The following is a 20106-nucleotide window of genomic DNA, read 5'->3' as shown; positions in this document are numbered from 1 at the left end:
GCCAGCAAAGACTCCCTTGGAGCTCAATGTCCATCTAAGCAAGAATATGGGTGAGCCTGTTGCTCAAGAAGAGTATGCAAAGGTTATAGGAAGTTTGATGTTTATCACGAACTGTACTAGACCAGATCTTGCTTGTACGGTGAACAAGTTGAGCCGATTTACGAGCAATCCAAGCAAGGAACATTGGAAAGCTTTGTGTAGAGTTTTGAGATACTTGAAGTATACTATTGACTTTGGATTGCACTACACAAGATATCCCCAAGTACTTGAAGGGTACTGTGACGCAAATTGGATCTCTGATTCAAAAGACTCATTTTCGACGAGTGGGTATGTGTTCACTGTGGGGGGTGGTGCTGTTTCGTGGAAGTCAACGAAACAGACGTGTATTGCTCGTTCCACCATGGAATCAGAGTTTATCGCTTTGGATAAAGCAGGGGAAGAAGCCGAGTGGCTCAGAAATTTCCTAGAATGTATTCCATACCGGAAGAAGCCAGTGCCCACAGTAGTGATACACTATGATAGTAAAGCAGCTATAGGTAGAGCACACATTGGCTTCTATAATGGTAAGTCTCGACACATTCGTCGACGACATAATATCGTAAGGCAGTTGATCACAAGTGGTGTTATCGCAGTTGACTATGTTAAGTCAGTGGATAACATAGCGGATCCATTAATAAAAGGTTTAAACCGTGATCAAATGCATAAATTGCTAAAAGGAATGAGACTGAAAACCACATCTTAAAAGATGAGTATAGTGGTAACCCAACCATATGATTGGAGATCCCATGGGATTGGTTCAATGGGAAACAAAGCTATACAAATCTAGTTGTAACACTCAGAAGATTTTAATCTTCGCCATTCTTCAGAAAGCATTGAGTGTTGTAATCTGCACGTAGTAAGAGGTTAAGTCTTTTGACTTTTAATGATTCTTGAAATCTCAGGGAGATGAAGTATGGCAAGATACTCATGAAAGAATCACCTATGTAAGTGAGAAGGTGGGCCGCTTCGTGTGTGTGAGTCACTTATGAATTCCAAAGAGGTGTTCCACGGCCGAAACGGACACAAACGTGAGAACTAATGGAGTTGAGACAATATTGTGTTGATACTATTGACTAGGCATACACCAAGGAGGAATAGTTCAAGGCATCGCGTCCACTAGCCCGCCGGTATGTCCGATAGTGTTGACTATGGAAGGTTCAAAACCACAAGTTACCTCTCCAAAGACAGTATCGTTTCTCGAGAACTGAGCAAAGAGTCTGCATACATGCATTTGTGTCTGGTGTTGGTTTGAGCTTGCGGAACTCTAACCAATGTGGGGGATTGTAGGAAAACATAAAACATGTGGGAAATTTGAAAAGGCTAGGCCTTTGGCCTTTCATCTTTTGGTAACCTCCAAATGAATTTTGGTATGCCTTAATGTCAAGACCTTTAAGGTGGTCTCCCCTATCCTATAAATAGGTGGAGTTTGGGAGAGAACACCAACAATCATTCTCTCTTCTCTCTAATCTCTCAAGCATTCTAGTTCCATCTTAGAAGCATTGCATAGCTCGGTTCTCGCCTCCAATTCAAGTTCGCCAGAGCCTACGAGTTTGAGGTGCTTCAACTCGGTAGGAGGAAAGTCGTTTCATCTTTGGGGACGTTGCGCCAATCCGTGAGCACTAGCCGGGGCGTATCTCGTCTTGCGGAGAGAGGGATACCTCGACTCGACTTGAAGAAGACTATAGTTTGCATCTTGTTCCTTTTTTATTGTATTTACTTTGTTTTATTTACCTTCTAGTTTTTGGTTCTTTTGTAATAGCAAGAGTTGCCCGTGTAAGGCTACACTATTTCCAACAGGCTCACTACGGTTCGCATGCACTTGCTTGTGTCTATGTGGATTTAAATGTCGGTGATGTCCCAAGTCTGAATCTTCAATCAACATCGCTCGACACCGATGCAAGGCTTATCTCGCCACGCAATGACACGCCATGTTTGAGCATTGTGAGAGGCATGGACAAGCTTTTCGTTTTGGCATGGAATTTTGCTAACAACATTGGGTCTCCTTTGTTGATTTTTGATGGAGGTGATAAAGGGAGACGTTCAGCTGTTCGGTGTGTGTTTGATCCAAGAGGAGACACCTCGCCAAAGCTTTTTCTTTCAACTATTGTCGTTGGTTTGTGGTTTCCACCTTGAGGACAAGGCGGATTTTAACCGTGGGGGAGTTGATACGATCATATCTCCTAATTTTTTAGTATCTTTTATTTCACCATATCTTTTCCTTATCTTTGTTTTATTATTCAATAAGTTAGGGTAGTATTCTAGTATTATAAATAAGAGAGCTTGTTATCATATTTTATCATCCAACAATGAATCAATGAATATATTATTTTGGCCAAATGCCTTGTGTTATGCTTTGATCCATAATTCCCTACGCTGTCTGCTGCCCGACGGAAAGTCTCCGCGCACATCGGGAACGTATATTTGATCTGTAGCCGTTGCCCGACGGGTTGGAACCCGCGCACAGCCGCCCAGATCCTTATCTCCGCCAACCTTCACGGGCGTCGGATTATCTTTATCTTGTTATTGTCTATTTTATCGGATCGTTAGATATTTAGGTCCTTAACAGACTCTAGTTAAGGATTCACAACGATGACATCTGAATCTTAGTGATCGTCATATCAGTGGTATGCAGTGATAGATTTGTATATGTTGTGTCACTTTTGTGGCTTTTATCTTGTTTTGTAATAGTAATGTTTTGCGATTGTAACTTTTTGTATTTTTATTTTGTACTTAGTCGACATGAAATAACAAATAGAAAGTGTTGCAATAAATATTAGCCGATTCCTCAATAAAAATATATTATCATAAAAAGACAATCAAGCATTATGACATATATTTTCACAATCAATCAAATGAAAATAATTTTTATTTTTAAAGGACGAAGAGAATACTCCATTCGTTCCCTCATAATTGAGGTGTAGAACTTTACAGTACGAACTTTAAGAAATAGATGCTTAGTGTGTTAAGTAGATAGATAAAAAAGTAAGAGGAAGAAAAAAAAATAGAGAGCATAGTAGAAAGTGAATAAAGTAGAAAGAATAAAGTAAGAGATAGTTTTTTTGATAAAAATAAAAGGCTCAAACCATGAGTGGGGAGCACAAATTCGCAAGATGGCAAAACCATGTACAAACACTATCCCAGCTAGCAAACTCCCTCAGTGCTCAAACGCTTACAAACGCTAACAAGACTATTACACTAACGCAAAAGTACATTGGAGAAAGCCAACCAAAAAAACAAAACAGCCTAAAAGGAAAAAAACCTTGTACTAAGGTCTATATCGAACATGAGATAAAATTTTTTTAGAGAAATCTACACCAAGCACATGGATAAAAAGTGTCAAGTAAGAGATAGTTAAGTAAGAGTGAGAAAAAGTGTAAATTTTTACTATATATGAAAATGACCCAACTATAAGGGAACTTATCAAAATGGAAAAACGACTCAACTATAAGGGAATGAGAGAATAACATTTATGGTACGGTACTATAAGAGCATCCACAATGGATGCCCGATCTCACGCCCGATCGTCCGAGATCGGGCTCGGGCGTCGTCGAGCATCCATTGCAGATGTCGGGCACGCCCGAGGACGACCGAACTTTCAGTCGCGACCGATCTCTCGCCCGATCCATCGGGCGTGAGATCGGGCGCCCATTGCAACACAACGCCCGAGCCCGATCTCAGACAATTTTTTATAAAAAAATTGATTTTTAATTATAAAAACCGATTTTTAATTCTAAAAAATTGATTTTTAAATTAAAAAATCATTTTTTAACTTGAAATAAAAAACTATAATTTCACAACAATCCATACTAAAAGACGGATCCGTGAATTAGTGAAAGAATATATTCTGTAGAATATAATCCTTCACATTAAATGAACAAGTTTTGCATTGCTTGATTAAACCTTTTATAGGTAGGTTTTCAACTCAAACTTTCATTGTCACTTCGATGTGGGACAAATGGTAGTTTTATAGATAGGTTTTTAACTCCAAATTTCTTTGTGATTTCGATGTGGGACAATTAGTTTTACACTTAAAAGAGAGTGTTTTGTTGCTTTATGTAAAAATTTGTTTGATTTTAATTCATAATCTATGTTTAGCCTAATGGTAAATGTATCTTGGAAAATTATAGAGGTTGTGTTTCAAGCCCTAAACTCAACATATTCTTTTTATTTTGATCTTTATTATACTTTTCTCATTTTATTCGATTAATGTAAGTGTTTTATTTGAATTTATTGTCTTCTATAATAGTGTATTTATATATTGCTATTTTTTATTTGATTAAAATTAAATATGAAATTTATGAATCCTTTTTTTAAAAATTAAGTAATGCATGATTTTTATTTAATTTAGTATTTAATTTTTCTATTTATAATATGTGAAAATATAAAAAAAAAACATTAAAATTAAAATGGAAAATGGATAAGAGATAGGGCATCCACTAGGGCTCCACCATTGCAAAAAGATAGGGCATGCTGATGTGGCAACCACTAGGGCTCTCACTAGGGCTCCCACTAGGGCATCCATCGTGGATGTTTGGTATGTGGACTAAAAATTCGTATTAGATAGATTTTATTTTCTATATAAATATAAAGTTTCACATATTAACATACTAATGTGGGGAGTTTTTCTATACGTACAAACTTTTAAGTTGTAATACTAGATGAAAAATGTATAGTAATATTGTGGCCTAACTAATTGATTCGAAAAAAGCAATAGTAAATTAGTAATTAAAATATGGCTAACTCTCACTATCCACACATTAGTTACCTTAATACAAGGTCACGCCACTCAAAAGATGACTCTTGAAATACTTGCATTAGAGAAAAAAAATAACATCGTGATTAAATAGAAAAAAATTATTGTTTCGAGCTAAATCCAATTTTCCTCCCCAAATTGATGGCATTGCCAAATATAATTCTGAGCAGATGCTAATTGCTCAAGTTTGAGCCCAACATGAATGGTGGCCCATGCTATAATCTTATGGTCCAATATGAGTGGTGAACCAAAAAGTCCATCATTGGATTAAGGCCCAAACTAGAATTCTTATACTCAATTTTGTTAATTACTAACTATCTAAATTATGCCAAACCCATTGATAAACTCTTTGCCTAACTTATCTATTAGTATTACTCCCTCAGTCCACTACCAATATTGATAGTAGATATTACTAAGTTTACATTTAAAATTAGTATAGTTGAAAAGATAGAAAAAATAGTGGAAGTATTTCTAGGTAGAAAAAAATATAGTGGGCTATATTACCAAAATGAAAATAGACTAAATTTTGTGAATGGATTAAAATGGGAAAAAAGGGTGTTAGTTATGAAGGGATGGAGTATTAATATGCACTTGTGTCTGTATTAACTACTCCTATGTTTCTATTTGTCACTAAAAGAGTAACTATATATGGATCCATAAATAGTGTGCATTTTTTCCTTTCCGAACACCTCATCTTATAGTTTACCTTTTAATAACAAAGGGATCTATGAATGACACATAATCTTAATTCACTATTTACCATTGATGAACATTTTTTCTATCAAATATTTTTATTAAACCTTGTGTAATTCTTAATAGTACTTATATTTGGTTTAAAAATTCATATTTTGTTATGATCAAATGTGCCACCTATTTTCATACCGAGTCAATTGTAAAACTCCATATATGTATTTAAGCATACACCGATAACTAAGAACCATGAGATATAACGGTTACGTAATGGTGTACAAAATTCAAGCTAGTGAAACTTGGATTAAATATATCTAACACTCATGTAATTCATAAGTTCCTCAACCCAATTTTGTTCTCGAACATAGAATCAAATTATTGAATGGTGTGGCCATGTGTCTCACAAATTTAAAATAATAACAAAAATACATTTGTCACAATTGGAGTAGCCACCTTTTTACTCCATGCAAATGAATGAAATTCTCATAACAAGGTGGACAGCTTTCTTTCTAAGACTACACAAAATATTTACAAGATCAAACAATAGAAAAAAGGAATATAGTAGCAATTTAAAGGTATAGGAAAAAGAAAGAAAGAAAGTTGAAATTGATTAAAGTTAACTTTTCAATTATAATGCACGAGGTGTGCAGAAAAGAGAACAACTTTGTGTTAAAAGGGCTGTCCACTTTCTACACTTATGCTAATTAATTTATTTTAATTAGTCATCATGGCGAGTATCACCCTTCCTCCTTTTGAGGCAGAATTAGATTCCATATGCTTTCGAATAATTTATGAAATTATTCTTTGAATGTTTTGATAGATTACTAGCTAGCTAGCAAGAGACCCTGTCGGTGATATTCTATCCATAACGAGCCTAATATATATATATATATAGGGTTAATTGTTTATATAATGTCATAAAATTTAGTCAAATTCTGATTTATCTCATAATTTTTAAAACTGGAAAACAAATTATGAAGTTAAAAAAAATGAACTGTCTCGTATGTTTTTTTCCACTCAAATCCGACGCTAAATATGCGCCAACTATCACATGAATACATGATGTTTTTTTATTCAAAATCTGACGATAAATAAGTGAACATGTGTAAAATTTTGGCAATACGAATAAATAATGACACATGTGTATTAATGAGTCGACGACAAAACAATATTGTTTTATGCGTGCTAAACTAAAAAAAAGAAAAAGAAAATAACACCAATTTAGTCCAATTAGACCATTGGAATTTTTGTTAAACTTCATAATTAATTTATCATTTCAAATTTTAAAAGGTACTCCCTCCGTCCCATAAAAGTTGAGACAAAACTTTTGGGCACGGAGATTAAGAATTTATATTAAATAAATAGGAGAGATGAAAAAAGTAGGAAAGATAAGAGAGTAAAGTAAATGATGGAATAAAATAAGAGTGATTAGATGTTTTGTCTTTAGTTAAAAAAGGAAATGACTCAACTTTGTTAGGACGGACTAAAAAGGAATACGACTCAATTTTTATGGGACGGAGGGAGTACCACACAAACTAAAATTTGATCAAAACTTCATAATTTTATAGACTAACGCAAAACACACCCGAATAGAGCTAATTAATCTTGATTAATATACCAACCTGAACCATTAATTATTATTACTTTATCCGTTCCAACTAAGTTGAGACATAACTTTTGAACATGAAGATTAAGAAATTATGTTGAAAAGTAGGAGAGATTAATAAAGTAGGAAAAATAAATAAAGAGTAAAGTCAATAGTGGAATAAAATAAGAGTAATTGGATATTTCGTTTTTTGTTAAAAAAAAATGACTCAACTTGTCCAAAGAGAAATATGATTCAACTTAGTTGGGACGAAGAGAGTATATAATAACATACTTCTACTTACTAAATGAATTTCAAATTCTTAATGCTGGAAAACAAAAAGTTGGACATGAATATTTAATAGACCACCTTTTTTTCTCTATTACAATCTGCACTAATTCCCGGGAACTCTATTAAAGCAGCCACAACAAATTCCCTATACAATAATGCTTTAAGTTTTAATTTATTTCAAGATTACGATTTTATTGTATTTTGCGGTTCAACTTCAGTCGGACTCGGACCAAATCATTGTGCTAAGTTTGGTTTATGTAATATTAAGCCGAATCCCGAATTTTGTTTATCAAATATCTTAAGACTCACGAACTTATTCGAGCCAAACTGAACATTTTGTAAATTCAGAAATATGTTTTAATTAATAATTATTCAATTTTTAAAATATAATGTTTTACCCACAATAGCACAAATACACTCAATGGTTACCATATGTTGATAAAGTATAACTGTATCTAGTTATCATTTTATACTTTCAAGATCAATTATTTAACGAGCTATTTAGGAGCTACCGAGTTTTGAGTCGAACTTAATTTGTTTAGCTAACGAGTTTCATCAAATGAGCTCGAGCGAGCTATTTCCGAGCTGAACTTTGAATAACTTGCGAGGGACTTGGTTTATGAAAAATCCTAATAGTACTAGATTAACATATACTCTATCCCTGTTTTAACATCGATTTTTTTAGTTAAATGAATAACAACTTAAAGGATGTATGATAGTGAATTTGAGCCTAATTAAGATTTTTGTGATTGGACATTAACCGCTTTATCACTGGTTCAAACGTGTTTTTGAATGAAGCATTGTGTGAAAACTTTCATTGCAAAATCAAAAGGTTCATGGAAACTAAAGAAGAAAATATGTTCTCTTTTGTAAAACACGTCACAAAGCATGAAAGTAGTGCTATCTTTTGATTTTTTGTTTGGGAAGATTTGCTTTTCTCATTTAAACCTTCTAAAGCAGAAAAGTTACTCCTACTTTGCCATACCAGTACGTTATAGATTCCTCACACCTTAATTTTTTTGGTAACTTCAATTCGCATTATATTTATTTATATGGAATATTAATAATTTAATGGAGCAGTTCTACTTCTTATGATAATATTAACTATAAAAATATACGATAAATGATAGTAACATGGAAAGCTGTTGTCCAGCTCCGAATATCCTTTATTTTTGTTTTGTTTGAGCTTGTATTTTTATTTTATTAAACCTTACTAGTAATAAAAATTGTTCACCATCCAGATTGACATGATAAGGGTTATCCGATTAACATCCCAATTCACACAACTCACTATTTTTACAAATTTTCCTACTCCATTTTCATCCCATCCTTTATTAAGAACTAACATCCACGATTTTTTATTCTTTTTTCCCCCACAATTTTCGTTCATTCTATTACATTATGTATGCATCTTGTCTTTCAATTTTGATTCATCTAATTTATTATTTTGTTACATTATGTATGCATCTTGTCTCTCAACTTTGATTCATCTAATTTTTATTTATTTATTTATTTATTATTATTATTATTATTAAATATTTTAATTAAATTATATATGCAATTTATTTTTAAATACGAAATTCATTAAACTTTAAAATTTCATATACTTTCGAATTAAATGCATTATATTTTTATAATTAACTAAATTCTATGCTAATAAAATTTAAGTACTCCTATATGATTTAGAAAAAGCAAAAAAGAGAAAAAAAGACACAAAATTGAAAAAAAAAAGTGAAAATTTGAAAAAACACAAAAAGTGGATATTGATTTTGAACCATGAACCCCTAGCTTTCGCCAAAGTATATTTCACTATACCTTAATTAAAGCATTCTCTCAAGTGTGAAGCTTATATTTCACATCGAATACAGAATCAAATGGGAAGAGAAAACAACCCAAAAAATCTGCCTACTAAAGTTCATCCCATATTGAATAAACAAGTAAACACAGTAGATAAATAACTTAAAAATATTTTCCTGAAGTGTAAGACTATGGAGTACAAGTCATTTAATTTTTATAAATAAAATTCATTTTTTTATGAAAATTGATTTTTAGAAAAAAAAAATTAGAAACGAGTTTGGCCACCCATACACCATGCAAATGGTCATCTTCATGCTAAGTTGTCCCTCGCTCTTTCCCTCCGTGGATTGATGTCTGGCTTTCTGCAATGCATTCCGCCTCTGTCTCATTTAGCTGCGAGGGCCCCAACCCCAAGGCCCGTGTTGAGAATGATCTAAAGTTGTGCAACATCACCATTTAATTTCTAGCAAAAATAGCTTATGAATGAGCTACAATGGCTGTAACAGAGTAGTCTACTAAGGACAGCGACATACATACGGAGTACTCAAATCCGGAAAACTTGATTAATAAATAAAACAAATATTTAAACGACACGTTACGTAGACATTAATTGCTTACTAGGCCACTTACACACATACATTTTTAACCCGAGGTATATAGTAAAATTTATATCTATATTTTTTACAAATAATTTTTGCCCCACTTAAAAATGTAACAAACTCCAAAATGCCTTTTCCGTTGTATTTGTTCCCGACCTCGTAAAAACAAAAAGAGAAAGCAAGTTATTTTATCTCAATTTTTAAGAGGTTATTTTCCCTTTTTTTGTTGCTTTTACTTCTTTGTTTTTATATTCTTTTTGTTTTTTTTGTTCTAGTAGTTTCATTTTTTCTCGTTCTTTTGCTTTGTGTTGAACATACTCGTCACTCTCCTCAAAGTCTGCACATTAATAATTCATAATTTAGATATTGAAATCCAAATGATTATCCATTTAAAAAAATATCAATTTTAACCACTATCATTAATGTGGTGATTCATCACCTCGTACCTTAGAGCATCTCCGGTGACGCCCTTCTGATAGGGTCCTCGATCTAGCCAATCTCACCAAAGATCAGCCTCAATATTCCGTTCTTGATTTTATTTGATTTAGCATATCTCTTATTTTAGTTATTTATCTTTAGTTATTTTCCATATCTTTTGTAATCTTTTATTTTAATTATCTTGCTTGATTAGCAAGATAGGTTTAGGATTTAGGGTTTAGGGTTCTATCGTATTTAGGGTTTAGAATTCTATCGTATTTTCATTCATTGAGAATTCAGAAATAAAATACTTCTTTTCTCATTCTGGTTCCAAAACCCTAGAACTTCAACTAGGGAATTATCGATTACTTTCGGTTCAATCTTTGCGTGCTCTACAAATCTCTCGATAGGGAACTTAAACCCTATCAATTGGTGCTTCCATTGATTACTCTTCTCCCACCATAATCAATTTTCTCTCAAATTCACGTCCCCTATTGAAACCCTAGCTTTTGTTGCTTGAACACCTTCATTCACAAGCATAAACATATCATTCTCAAAATATCATGTCTTTTCCCAAGGAATCACAACAGCACCACCTATCCATCGATGATATACTCTTGGAATTAATATACTCTTGGAATTAAAACGAATGATCAACGCTCAAAATCAAGCCTTGGTGGAAAATTTCGAGCAGCAAACGCTGATCGAACAGGCTCCAGGCAGCCTTGCCGAGCGCTCACCTCCGCATCAGAGACCGAAGGAGCCGCCGGACCAACAGCCGGCCATGACACCGCAGCGGGGCTGGTGTCTTCCACCGTCGGTCACAAACCCACCGCTGGGTATCAAACCCTGGGCCGTACCAATTTGATAGGAATTAATATGAGATTAATTCCTATCTGGAGAAATTATATGAACAACCGCGACTTTGAGAGAATTATAGAGATTGGCGGTTTCTCCAAGAGGGAGAACCGAGGTAGAGAACGAGATTAATATTTTAATTCTTCATTCTGCTTGATAATAATAAAAGACTCTACACATATTTATAATATGTGTGGTACAAAAAGATCTCTATAAACTAGGAAAACAAATCAAAAGCAAATCAAATCCTAACTGCTATGGAAAGTAAATAAAATCATAATAACTAAATAATACTAAAACATAAATAAACTAAATAAATATACGGAGAGAATATCAGCTCCCTTCCGGAATAAAATAGAATATCAGGTCCCTATCAACTCTCCCACCGTTGAAAACCACCTTGCCTTCAAGGTGGAAGTCAGAAAAATAATCTTCCATCTCGTTGTCGCCGTCTTTGTTTGGATCTTCGTTTGCAAACAAAATTATATCGTTTGGGACCGCAACGAGTGATGGAGAATCCGTCTTTGGACATGAGATCTCTTCCGGAACTTCAGTGACATAACCAATGATGACAATAGTGATTTTTGGACTATGGGATTTCGAAGGAAGCTTGGTTTCCACCAAAACCATTGGCTCATCCAGCTTTTGAGGTGATTCGTCATCAATTTTTACCATCTCTTCGATGATGGGACCAGACTTGACATTTATTGTTGACACATCGTCATTTTTTGCAATTGCAATAGTCTCGACGACAGAATCAGATGTGGCCTCCTTTTTAGCCATGACCTCCTTTTTTGCTAAATATGCAACTACCTCCGAAATTTTGTTGAGAAGTTTATTCGTCTCGGCGAAGTAAATGGCATCCTCATCAAAGTTATGATAAACAACATCCAGAAATTCTTGCCATGAGCAATTAGGATTCGAGCGTCGATACTCATGGAGCCATACAGATGCTGGATGGTCAAAAAATAACCTCACAAAAAATAAACGATCAGTATCAGAAAACAAATGATAGTCAAAATACTCCTGAACATCCAAAATCCATCTCACGGGGTTAACACCAGAAAATCGAGGAGGAGAGTCTGGAGGAGAGTTCGACAGCAAGACGGACATGGTGGTTGAAATAAATAGGAGGATGAGAACCTAATGAAAGCACCAATTTGATAGGAATTAATATGAGATTAATTCCTATATCTGGAGAAATTATATGAACAACCGTGACTTTGAGAGAATTATAGAGATTGGCGGTTTCTCCAAGAGGGAGAACCGAGGTAGAGAACAGTCTTTTGGATTCGATGGATTCCATGACAACGGAAGTGACCTCTTGTGAAGATGATGAATGGAGATGTGCAATTATTCAATCTGGTTCAATAATTCTTGTTCACCCCTCATTTTGCATCAGTGAAGAGATTTTTGGGATTGATGCAAACCGGTTTTTGGAGGCTTTATGCAGGCATGCTCATCATCAAACTATAAGTTTACCTGAATCAGTTGGTGACAAACAACGAGACCACTACTTCGATCCAGGAGGTTCTTTTGCTGTCAAATTTGTTGATAGGCTCATTGATAGAAAGAAAATATTCGGCAAATTCCTTTCAGAAGTCAACTCCGAGCTGCATTTTTTTCCAGCAACTTTAGAGGTCAAAAAGATGTTACTCAAGCTCTTGTCCTACTGTCAGCAATCGGTCAGTGGCCTTCTGTCCGCGAAAATAGCCAGACAATTCTGTGGACGATTTCCAACAACATTTCCTTACTTTCCGTCTTGAGGGCAAGGTGATTTTCGAGGGCGGGAGAGTTGATAGGGTCCTCGATCTAGCCAATCTCACCAAAGATCAGCCTCAATATTCCGTTCTTGATTTTATTTGATTTAGCATATCTCTTATTTTAGTTATTTATCTTTAGTTATTTTCCATATCTTTTGTAATCTTTTATATCTTGCTTGATTAGCAAGATAGGTTTAGGATTTAGAATTCTATATAATAGAATTCTATCGTATTTTCATTCATTGAGAATTAAGAAATAAAATACTTCTTTTCTCATTCTGGTTCCAAAACCCTAGAACTTCAACTAGGGAATTATCGATTTCTTTCGGTTCAATCTTCGCGTGCTCTACAAATCTCTCGATAGGGAACTTAAACTCTATCACCTTCCCACTAGGACTTCCCACACAAAATTCATGCCACGTCATCACTAGGACTTCCCATTGCACTAGGACTTCCCGCAATAAAATTAAATTCACAATTATTCAATTTAAGGAATTAAAATTTACGGAATTAAAATTTCGACACGAATACGAACGCGGAAAAGCGAATATTTCATTAAAAAAAAACATACATTCTTCGAAAAAAAAAATTACATAGTCAATAAAAAAAATTAACCACTTCAACGTCCACCCCTCCGCGTCCAAACCTCTTCGATGATATCCTCCTGAAGTCGAATATGGGCATCTCTTTGCCGCATGTCGGCAAATGCGCGCAACCGCTCAACCTCTCCATGAGGTACCCCCATGTTCACATTCGCGCTGGCCACGCCGTGGTTTGGACCGGCACCCATATCATCTTCGTTGGTCCACTGAGTCAGTTCGTCACCTTCACTTTCGACAATCATGTTGTGCAAAATGATACATGCGTACATAATGTCGCCGATGTTCGGAATATACCACATCCGTGAAGGACCCTTCACCATCGCCCATCGACTCTGGAGCACACCAAATGCCCGCTCAATATCCTTGCGCGCTGCCTCCTGACGGCTCGCAAAAAAGGACTTCTTTGGTCCGACCGCATGTTTGATCGTCTTCACAAAGACGGGCCAGTTTGGGTATATCCCATCCGCCAAATAGTATCTCATATTGTGCTGCTTACCGTTGGCGACGAAACTGATGGCGGGACCAATGCCATTGCACTGATCGTTGAACAGGGGCGACGACTGGAGGACGTTGAGGTCGTTGTTCGACCCGACGACTCCAAAATAAGCATGACATATCCACAATCGGTAGTCAGCTACGGCTTCAAGGATCATCGTGGGATGCTTGGCTTTGAAGCCGGAAGTGTGGATCCCTTTCCAGGCGGCGGGGCAGTTCTTCCACTCCCAATGCATACAATCTATGCTGCCCAACATCCCAGGGAACTCGTGCACCGACCCGTGCATATTTATCAGCTGTTGGCAGTCTACGGGGCTCGGACTCCGAAGATAGCGATCCCCGAATATCGCTCTAACGCCCACTCAAAAATTCTGCAGACACTCGACGGTTGACGACTCGCCAATGTGTAGGTACTCGTCGAACATGTCGGCCGGGCCTCCGTACGCCAGCTGTCTGATTGCGGCAGTGCACATCTGTAAGGGCGTGTGTCCGGGTTTGCCAGCCGCATCCTCCCTGATCCTGAAAACTCATATCTTCTCTCTAAAGCACCAACGATATGCATAAACAACCGACGATGCATCCTAAAACGTCGCCGGAATAAGGCATCCTTAAAACGCGGTTGCGGAGCGAAGTAGTCCTCATACAACCGCATATGTGCAGCAATGTGGTCCCGGGGTACATGACGTCGGTGATGGATCGGCCGAGGTACCGCCGCCTGCTGCCGCCGCTGCTGCCTCTGTCGTAACAATCGATCAATCGCCCCGTCCATAGCAACATCCAATTCATCTTCACTATCACTATCACTATCACTAGCGCCTCCGCCACTACCACCCGCACGACTACTAGCCATTCTAGAAATATTTGAAAATAGAGTTTAGAGAGAGAAACTTGTCAACACAAGTGGTGTGAATGAAATAAAGTTCAACGAGCCCTATTTATAGAATTTTTTAAAACAAAAAAAAAAAAACAAATTTAATCGGACACCCACGCCACAGCGGCGGACGTCCGGTCGGATGGGCGAGCCCATCGGACGGGCAAATGGGACGGGCGTGTCCTACCATTCTCCCACAGCGGCGGACGTCCGGTCGGACTTCCGCGACGTCCTACCGCGACGTCCGCTGTAGGAGATGCTCTTAGACTTAGACATGAGGTCAAGCCAATCCTTGGCCAGTTCCCTAGTTGTTTAATGCCTGACTTTTGAGACAAAAGATTAATGAGGGAGTACAATTTTTTAAAATGTTAGAAAGAGAATTTGAAATTAACTCTTCTTAATTAAGAACTTTGCTTTTGGCTTCTATATTTTTGCTTTCTTTTTTCTTTGACGGAGTTGATCTTCATTCTTCTATATTGAGTAGGTAAAAAAATGTCAGTAAAAATTTATTTTATAGAATAAAGCCAAACTAGTCTAAAAGTGCAATTGATGGAGTACTATTCATATTCTTTTCTGTGTTTGAGACTTTATATTTTATACTTCAAAGTTTAATTCTTTTATTGCTACTTGATCTTTATTTTTCACATAAAAATTATTCAAAAATATTCAAGGGAAAACAACGAAAAACGCCCTCAAAGTTTGATCAAATTCTGATATATTTCTTAACTTTAAAAAATAACTAATTAATTAGTAGTAGTAAATCATAACTTTGACAATTCTCTAAATTATCCCATCGAGTTAAATTTTGTAGAATTGAGTGTGACATGGACCCCAGAATTGAGCATGACGTGAACGTAATGCATCAATATTCCAAAATCTCAAAAAACTTATTCAATTCCACCGTCCGCGTCATACGTTCTCGGCGTCCATGTCAGGTTCAATTCTCCCCAAATTCAACTTTATGGGACAATTGAGAAAATCATCAAAGTTACAATTTAATTGGTCATTTTTTAAAGTTAAACGATAGACTAGATATTGACCAAAATTTGTTATTTTTTTTTTTGTTATTTTTCTAATATTCAATTACTCTAACTTAAATGCTACTCTCTTCGTCCCCAATTAATTAACACCAATTTCATTTTTCGCCCATTCCCAGTTAATTGACATCATTATTTTTTAGAGTACTACTATCTCCGTCCCCCAAATTTTGACACAGTTTACCATTTCGGTCCGTCCATGAAAATTTGACACACTTCACTTTTACCATTTTTGGTAGTGGACCCCATATTCCACTAACTCATTCCTAAACACATTTTATTATAAAACTAATATTTTAAAAGCAGGACTCACATCCCACCAACTATTCCAACTCACTTTCCATTACATTTCTTAAAACCCGTGCCGGGTCAAAGTGTGTCAAAATTTGGGAGACGAAGGTAGTATTACTTTTGGTAATGGACCTCAAATCCATTAATTTATTCCATCTACATTTTATAATAAAAATAATATATACAATTAGAACTCACATTCCGCTAACTTTTCTCACTCATTTTCTACTACATTTTTAAATATTTATACCAAGTCAAGCGGATGTCAATTAATAGGGAGACTGAGGGAGTACTGGTGCTCCAAGTCTTAGTATGCACCTATATATGAGCACAAGGTTGTGCTTATTCATACTAATATGTAGGAAAATATTATGGATTAAATTCATTTTTTTCGACTTAGAAATTATGGTGGGAACTGAGAATTCTATTATACCCAATTAAATAACCCAACTTACCTAGAAAATGAATTCATTTTCGTTCTACTGAAAAAAAAAGAAAAAACTAGTATTACCGCAAATCCTGAATCTTAAACACTAGGCGCCTATCAACATTTTCAAGAATTCCCAAATCATCATGATCTTGATCTTGAAACGACATATTCAAATCCAAGATACCGCCCGCCTCCTCCTCTTTCCGATCATCACCAGGAGAAGACCCCCTCGATCTGGAGCTGAAACTCTCGCAGCTCAACACAACAATGGCATCGCAGAGGCCAACCTCCTCCCCATTCTGATCAACAATCCTCCCCTTCTCGATCGCCCTCTTGATCCCCATCTGCGAGCACTGATCCGCCTCCTCCAAATCCTCCACCAAGAAAACTCGGTGTGGATCCGCCGCCGCCGCCGCTGCAAACCTATCGATGAAGCTCCTGCACTCGTCCCTCCCCCGCTTGTTCCGGCAATCCGAATCCACGAAGCTGCTCAGCCCGAATGATGCGAAGTTTGAATGTGAGCCGAACACGATCTTGGCCAACTCTCTGGCGATCTTCTCCTTGGCTTGGTTCTGGTCCGGGCCGAGGAAAAGGAGCCATGTCTCTTCTTTAACGTCGCTGCTCTGGCTTTTCCTCCTCAGCATTCCCGACCTGCACTGCAGGACTGTTCCCGCGATCTCCGGGATGATCTCCTTCTGCCATGGAACCTTCTCCTCCAGCGCGTTGCATAGGAGATTCAGATTCTCTGCGTTAAATTCTTTGAACCTTTGTGCTCCGTCCGTGTCCATGGCGTCTCCGAGTGATGGTGGTGACGAGGATGAAGGTGTTTTGTGAACCGAGCTGCAGAATGAGTTCCATTTTTTGCATAGCTCCTTCATCGCATCAGATTTCTGAAATAAAAAATTAGTTAGTTATTGCTATGAAGTAAACAAGTAAGATAAGACGAAGAAGGACTTGTGTGCGTGCGCTGGCCTAGTAGTAGTCTGGTTACTGCCTGATGTCAAAGGTCTCGTGTTCGAATTCACTGTGACGTGACCTTTAAATTTTTAGTTTATTTTTCAAAAAACAAAGAGGAAGGACTAAGTGAAGGCCTAACACTACTAAAAAGCATGATATTTATCCGCTGTCATTCGGTAACTATGATGCACGATAACAATAATCGAACGGACATTCCTTGTCGGTGAGATTTTACCAACGTGCAATTAATCGAACGGACTTGTGTACCAACGGAAATATCCAACGTGCAATTAATCGAACGGACTTGTATAGCAACGGAAATATCTTCGCTTTTTGTAGGGGTATGATTATTTTTGGACTTTATAGTATACAATACTAAAACACGAGATAGGTAGGCACCTGGTCTTTGTCATTTAGTCTTCTACTTTCATCTTTAAGCCAAGAAGGCAATCTCGACAAGGCTGGGCCGTTAGCACCGGCTTCCATGTCTCGTACTTGGCCGTGGAATTTCTCTGAACATTCCACACAGCAAGAAAGCTTCATCTCTCCATTTTCTCCACCTTCACTCTTCTCATCGCTGAACCAATACACAGAAATTTGTAAATAAGTATTTACACACTCATAATCAACTTAGGTTATAGTAATGATAAATCTTGGAAAACAAATATACCTGTGGGAAACAAGGGTGAAAGCCAAGCTATTAACAGGAATGGTGAGAGGGTGGAGCCCCCAAACAGTTTGGAGAGAGTGGTAGCCATTTCTACACTTGATGTAAGTTTGGAATGTGGCGATCCCCATCAGCCAAAACCTCTCCATCTCCCCAACGCTCCAAACCAATCTCCCAATCTCCATGATCATGTGCTCCACAGAGCAGTAGTAGCTCCCTTCCCTCTCCACATAATCACTGATCCATTTCAAATCTCCAAGATACAGCACCACCCCTCTCCCGACAAGGCTCTGCACGAGGCGCGTGAGCTCCCTTATCTTCAGCTCCACCTGGTCGCGGTGGAGGTTGCTGAACGTGTAGAGCGGCGGGATGCTTATGAACTTCACCTCTTTTAACGACTCCGCCACCTCCCCTCTCTCAACCCTTTCCATTAAAGCTTTCACAGTAGCTTCTAAGCTGGATGTGTTCTCCCCAACTAAGGCCAAGCTCCTTTTCTCCTTCTTGAATAGTAAAGTGTCGATTATGACATCCAAATCTTCGTTCCTGGCTGGAGATGAGGAGAGGGTTTGTTTTGGTGTAGGAGAGGGAGAGGAGGAGGTGGAGAGGTGCAAGGAGATTGCTTTCTCGACGTTGATCTTGACCTGCGTGCTCGAGAACCCGGCCTCTCTCATGACCCTGCTCACGCTGGGGTCGTCGAGGATGGAGATGATGAGCTGCTCGAGCTCGATCTTCACTGCAAGGAGGGGTTGTTGCTGTTGCTGCTGCTGCTGCTGGATGTTGTCTCCGCGGCGCTGGTGGGCCTGGGCGCGCTTGAAGGCAGCGACGAGGGCGTTGGAGATGGCCGGGGAGGGGGAGGAGGAGGCCGGGAGGCGGTTGAGGGCCACGTTGAAGCAAAGCTCGAGAGCCTTGCACTGGAGGGGGTGGGAGTGGGAGTCGAGGCAGGCCACGCGGAAGAGGCCGCCGGGGGAGGCGGAAAGCATGGTGTTGGCCACGTGGAGTGGGGTCACTTGTGCATGGCCGCGACGCTTCGCCAGCACCACTGCTTGCTTCACCATCCCGGCTGCCTCCGCCGTCAGGGCTTGCTGCACCGCAGAGCTGCCGCTAGCTCTCATTTTGCTTCAATTACTAGTTATGTTGCATGAAAACGGAAATAAACATTAGTGGATGTTGCGTTTGTTGTTGGGGAATTTCTTATAAATATAGATAGAGGAGAATGGGAATTCTTTTCTTGTAGATGAGGTAAAATAAAATAAATTTTTGAATAAAAGTAAAAGTGTGTTATCCGATTTGTGACACTTATGTTTGGGTGTGTAGGAATACATACATATATGTATGAGGAATAATGTATGGTTGTGATGGCAATTATAGAAATAGTGCATTAGTCCAAAGTCGAATGTTGCAGTGGGAAAGTGGAATGCATGTGCTGACAAGGAGGAGGAATACCAAAGGCAAATCAGCTTTATCTCTATCTCATTCTTTCTCCATACATTTTATAATCATTTTATTCTATGCATATATATTTATTGTGGTGTTAGTGGGACTCTACCTTTCATGCAGATTATACACTACTTAAATTAATATAATCACCATTTCTATGATTCTTTCGCTCCTTTTGCACTTGTGTGATGGAGTGATTGCAATTTGTACCATGATTGTTCATCCTTATGAATGTGAATACCACTAATATCTCATTATTATTTCTTTATGATTCTATATTAGAAATTTGGAGGCGAACATAATTTGCTTGACATTTAATCAATATCTACTATTCTCTAATTATTGGAGAATGTTTTATCATTATAACCAAGTGCAACTTTTCCTTTTATCCCAATCAATGCAGGTGGTTGTAGTTCTATAGTTATCTGAATCGGGTAAAAAGTTTTACAAATTTTTTTTACCAAATGATGAATAAAATAACGCTTTAATATTTTGAGTAGTTTATGGGCACAAACACAAAAATATGA

General features: G+C 37.4%; 1 protein-coding gene across 1 annotated transcript; it reads right to left on the bottom strand.

Annotated features, from left to right (window-relative positions):
• Positions 1–16491: 16491 nt before the first annotated feature.
• On the bottom strand, positions 16492–19439 carry LOC125202676 (Double Clp-N motif-containing P-loop nucleoside triphosphate hydrolases superfamily protein). Its single transcript, XM_048101124.2, has 3 exons — positions 18146–19439; positions 17875–18052; positions 16492–17408 (listed from the first exon to the last, which is right to left on the bottom strand). The coding sequence occupies exons 1-3, from the start codon at positions 19252–19254 to the stop codon at positions 16596–16598; spliced, it is 2100 nt and encodes a 699-aa protein (XP_047957081.1). The 5' UTR covers positions 19255–19439; the 3' UTR covers positions 16492–16595.
• Between the last annotated feature and the right edge of the window lie 667 nt (positions 19440–20106).

The sequence above is a fragment of the Salvia hispanica genome, chromosome 2 (genome assembly GCF_029641045.1).
Source record: "Salvia hispanica isolate PSC_SH4W2 chromosome 2, Shi_PSC_v1, whole genome shotgun sequence".
NCBI lineage: Eukaryota > Viridiplantae > Streptophyta > Magnoliopsida > Lamiales > Lamiaceae > Salvia > Salvia hispanica.
The sequence above is the reverse complement of the archived record's forward strand: the minus strand, read 5'-3'. Positions and strand labels throughout refer to the sequence as shown.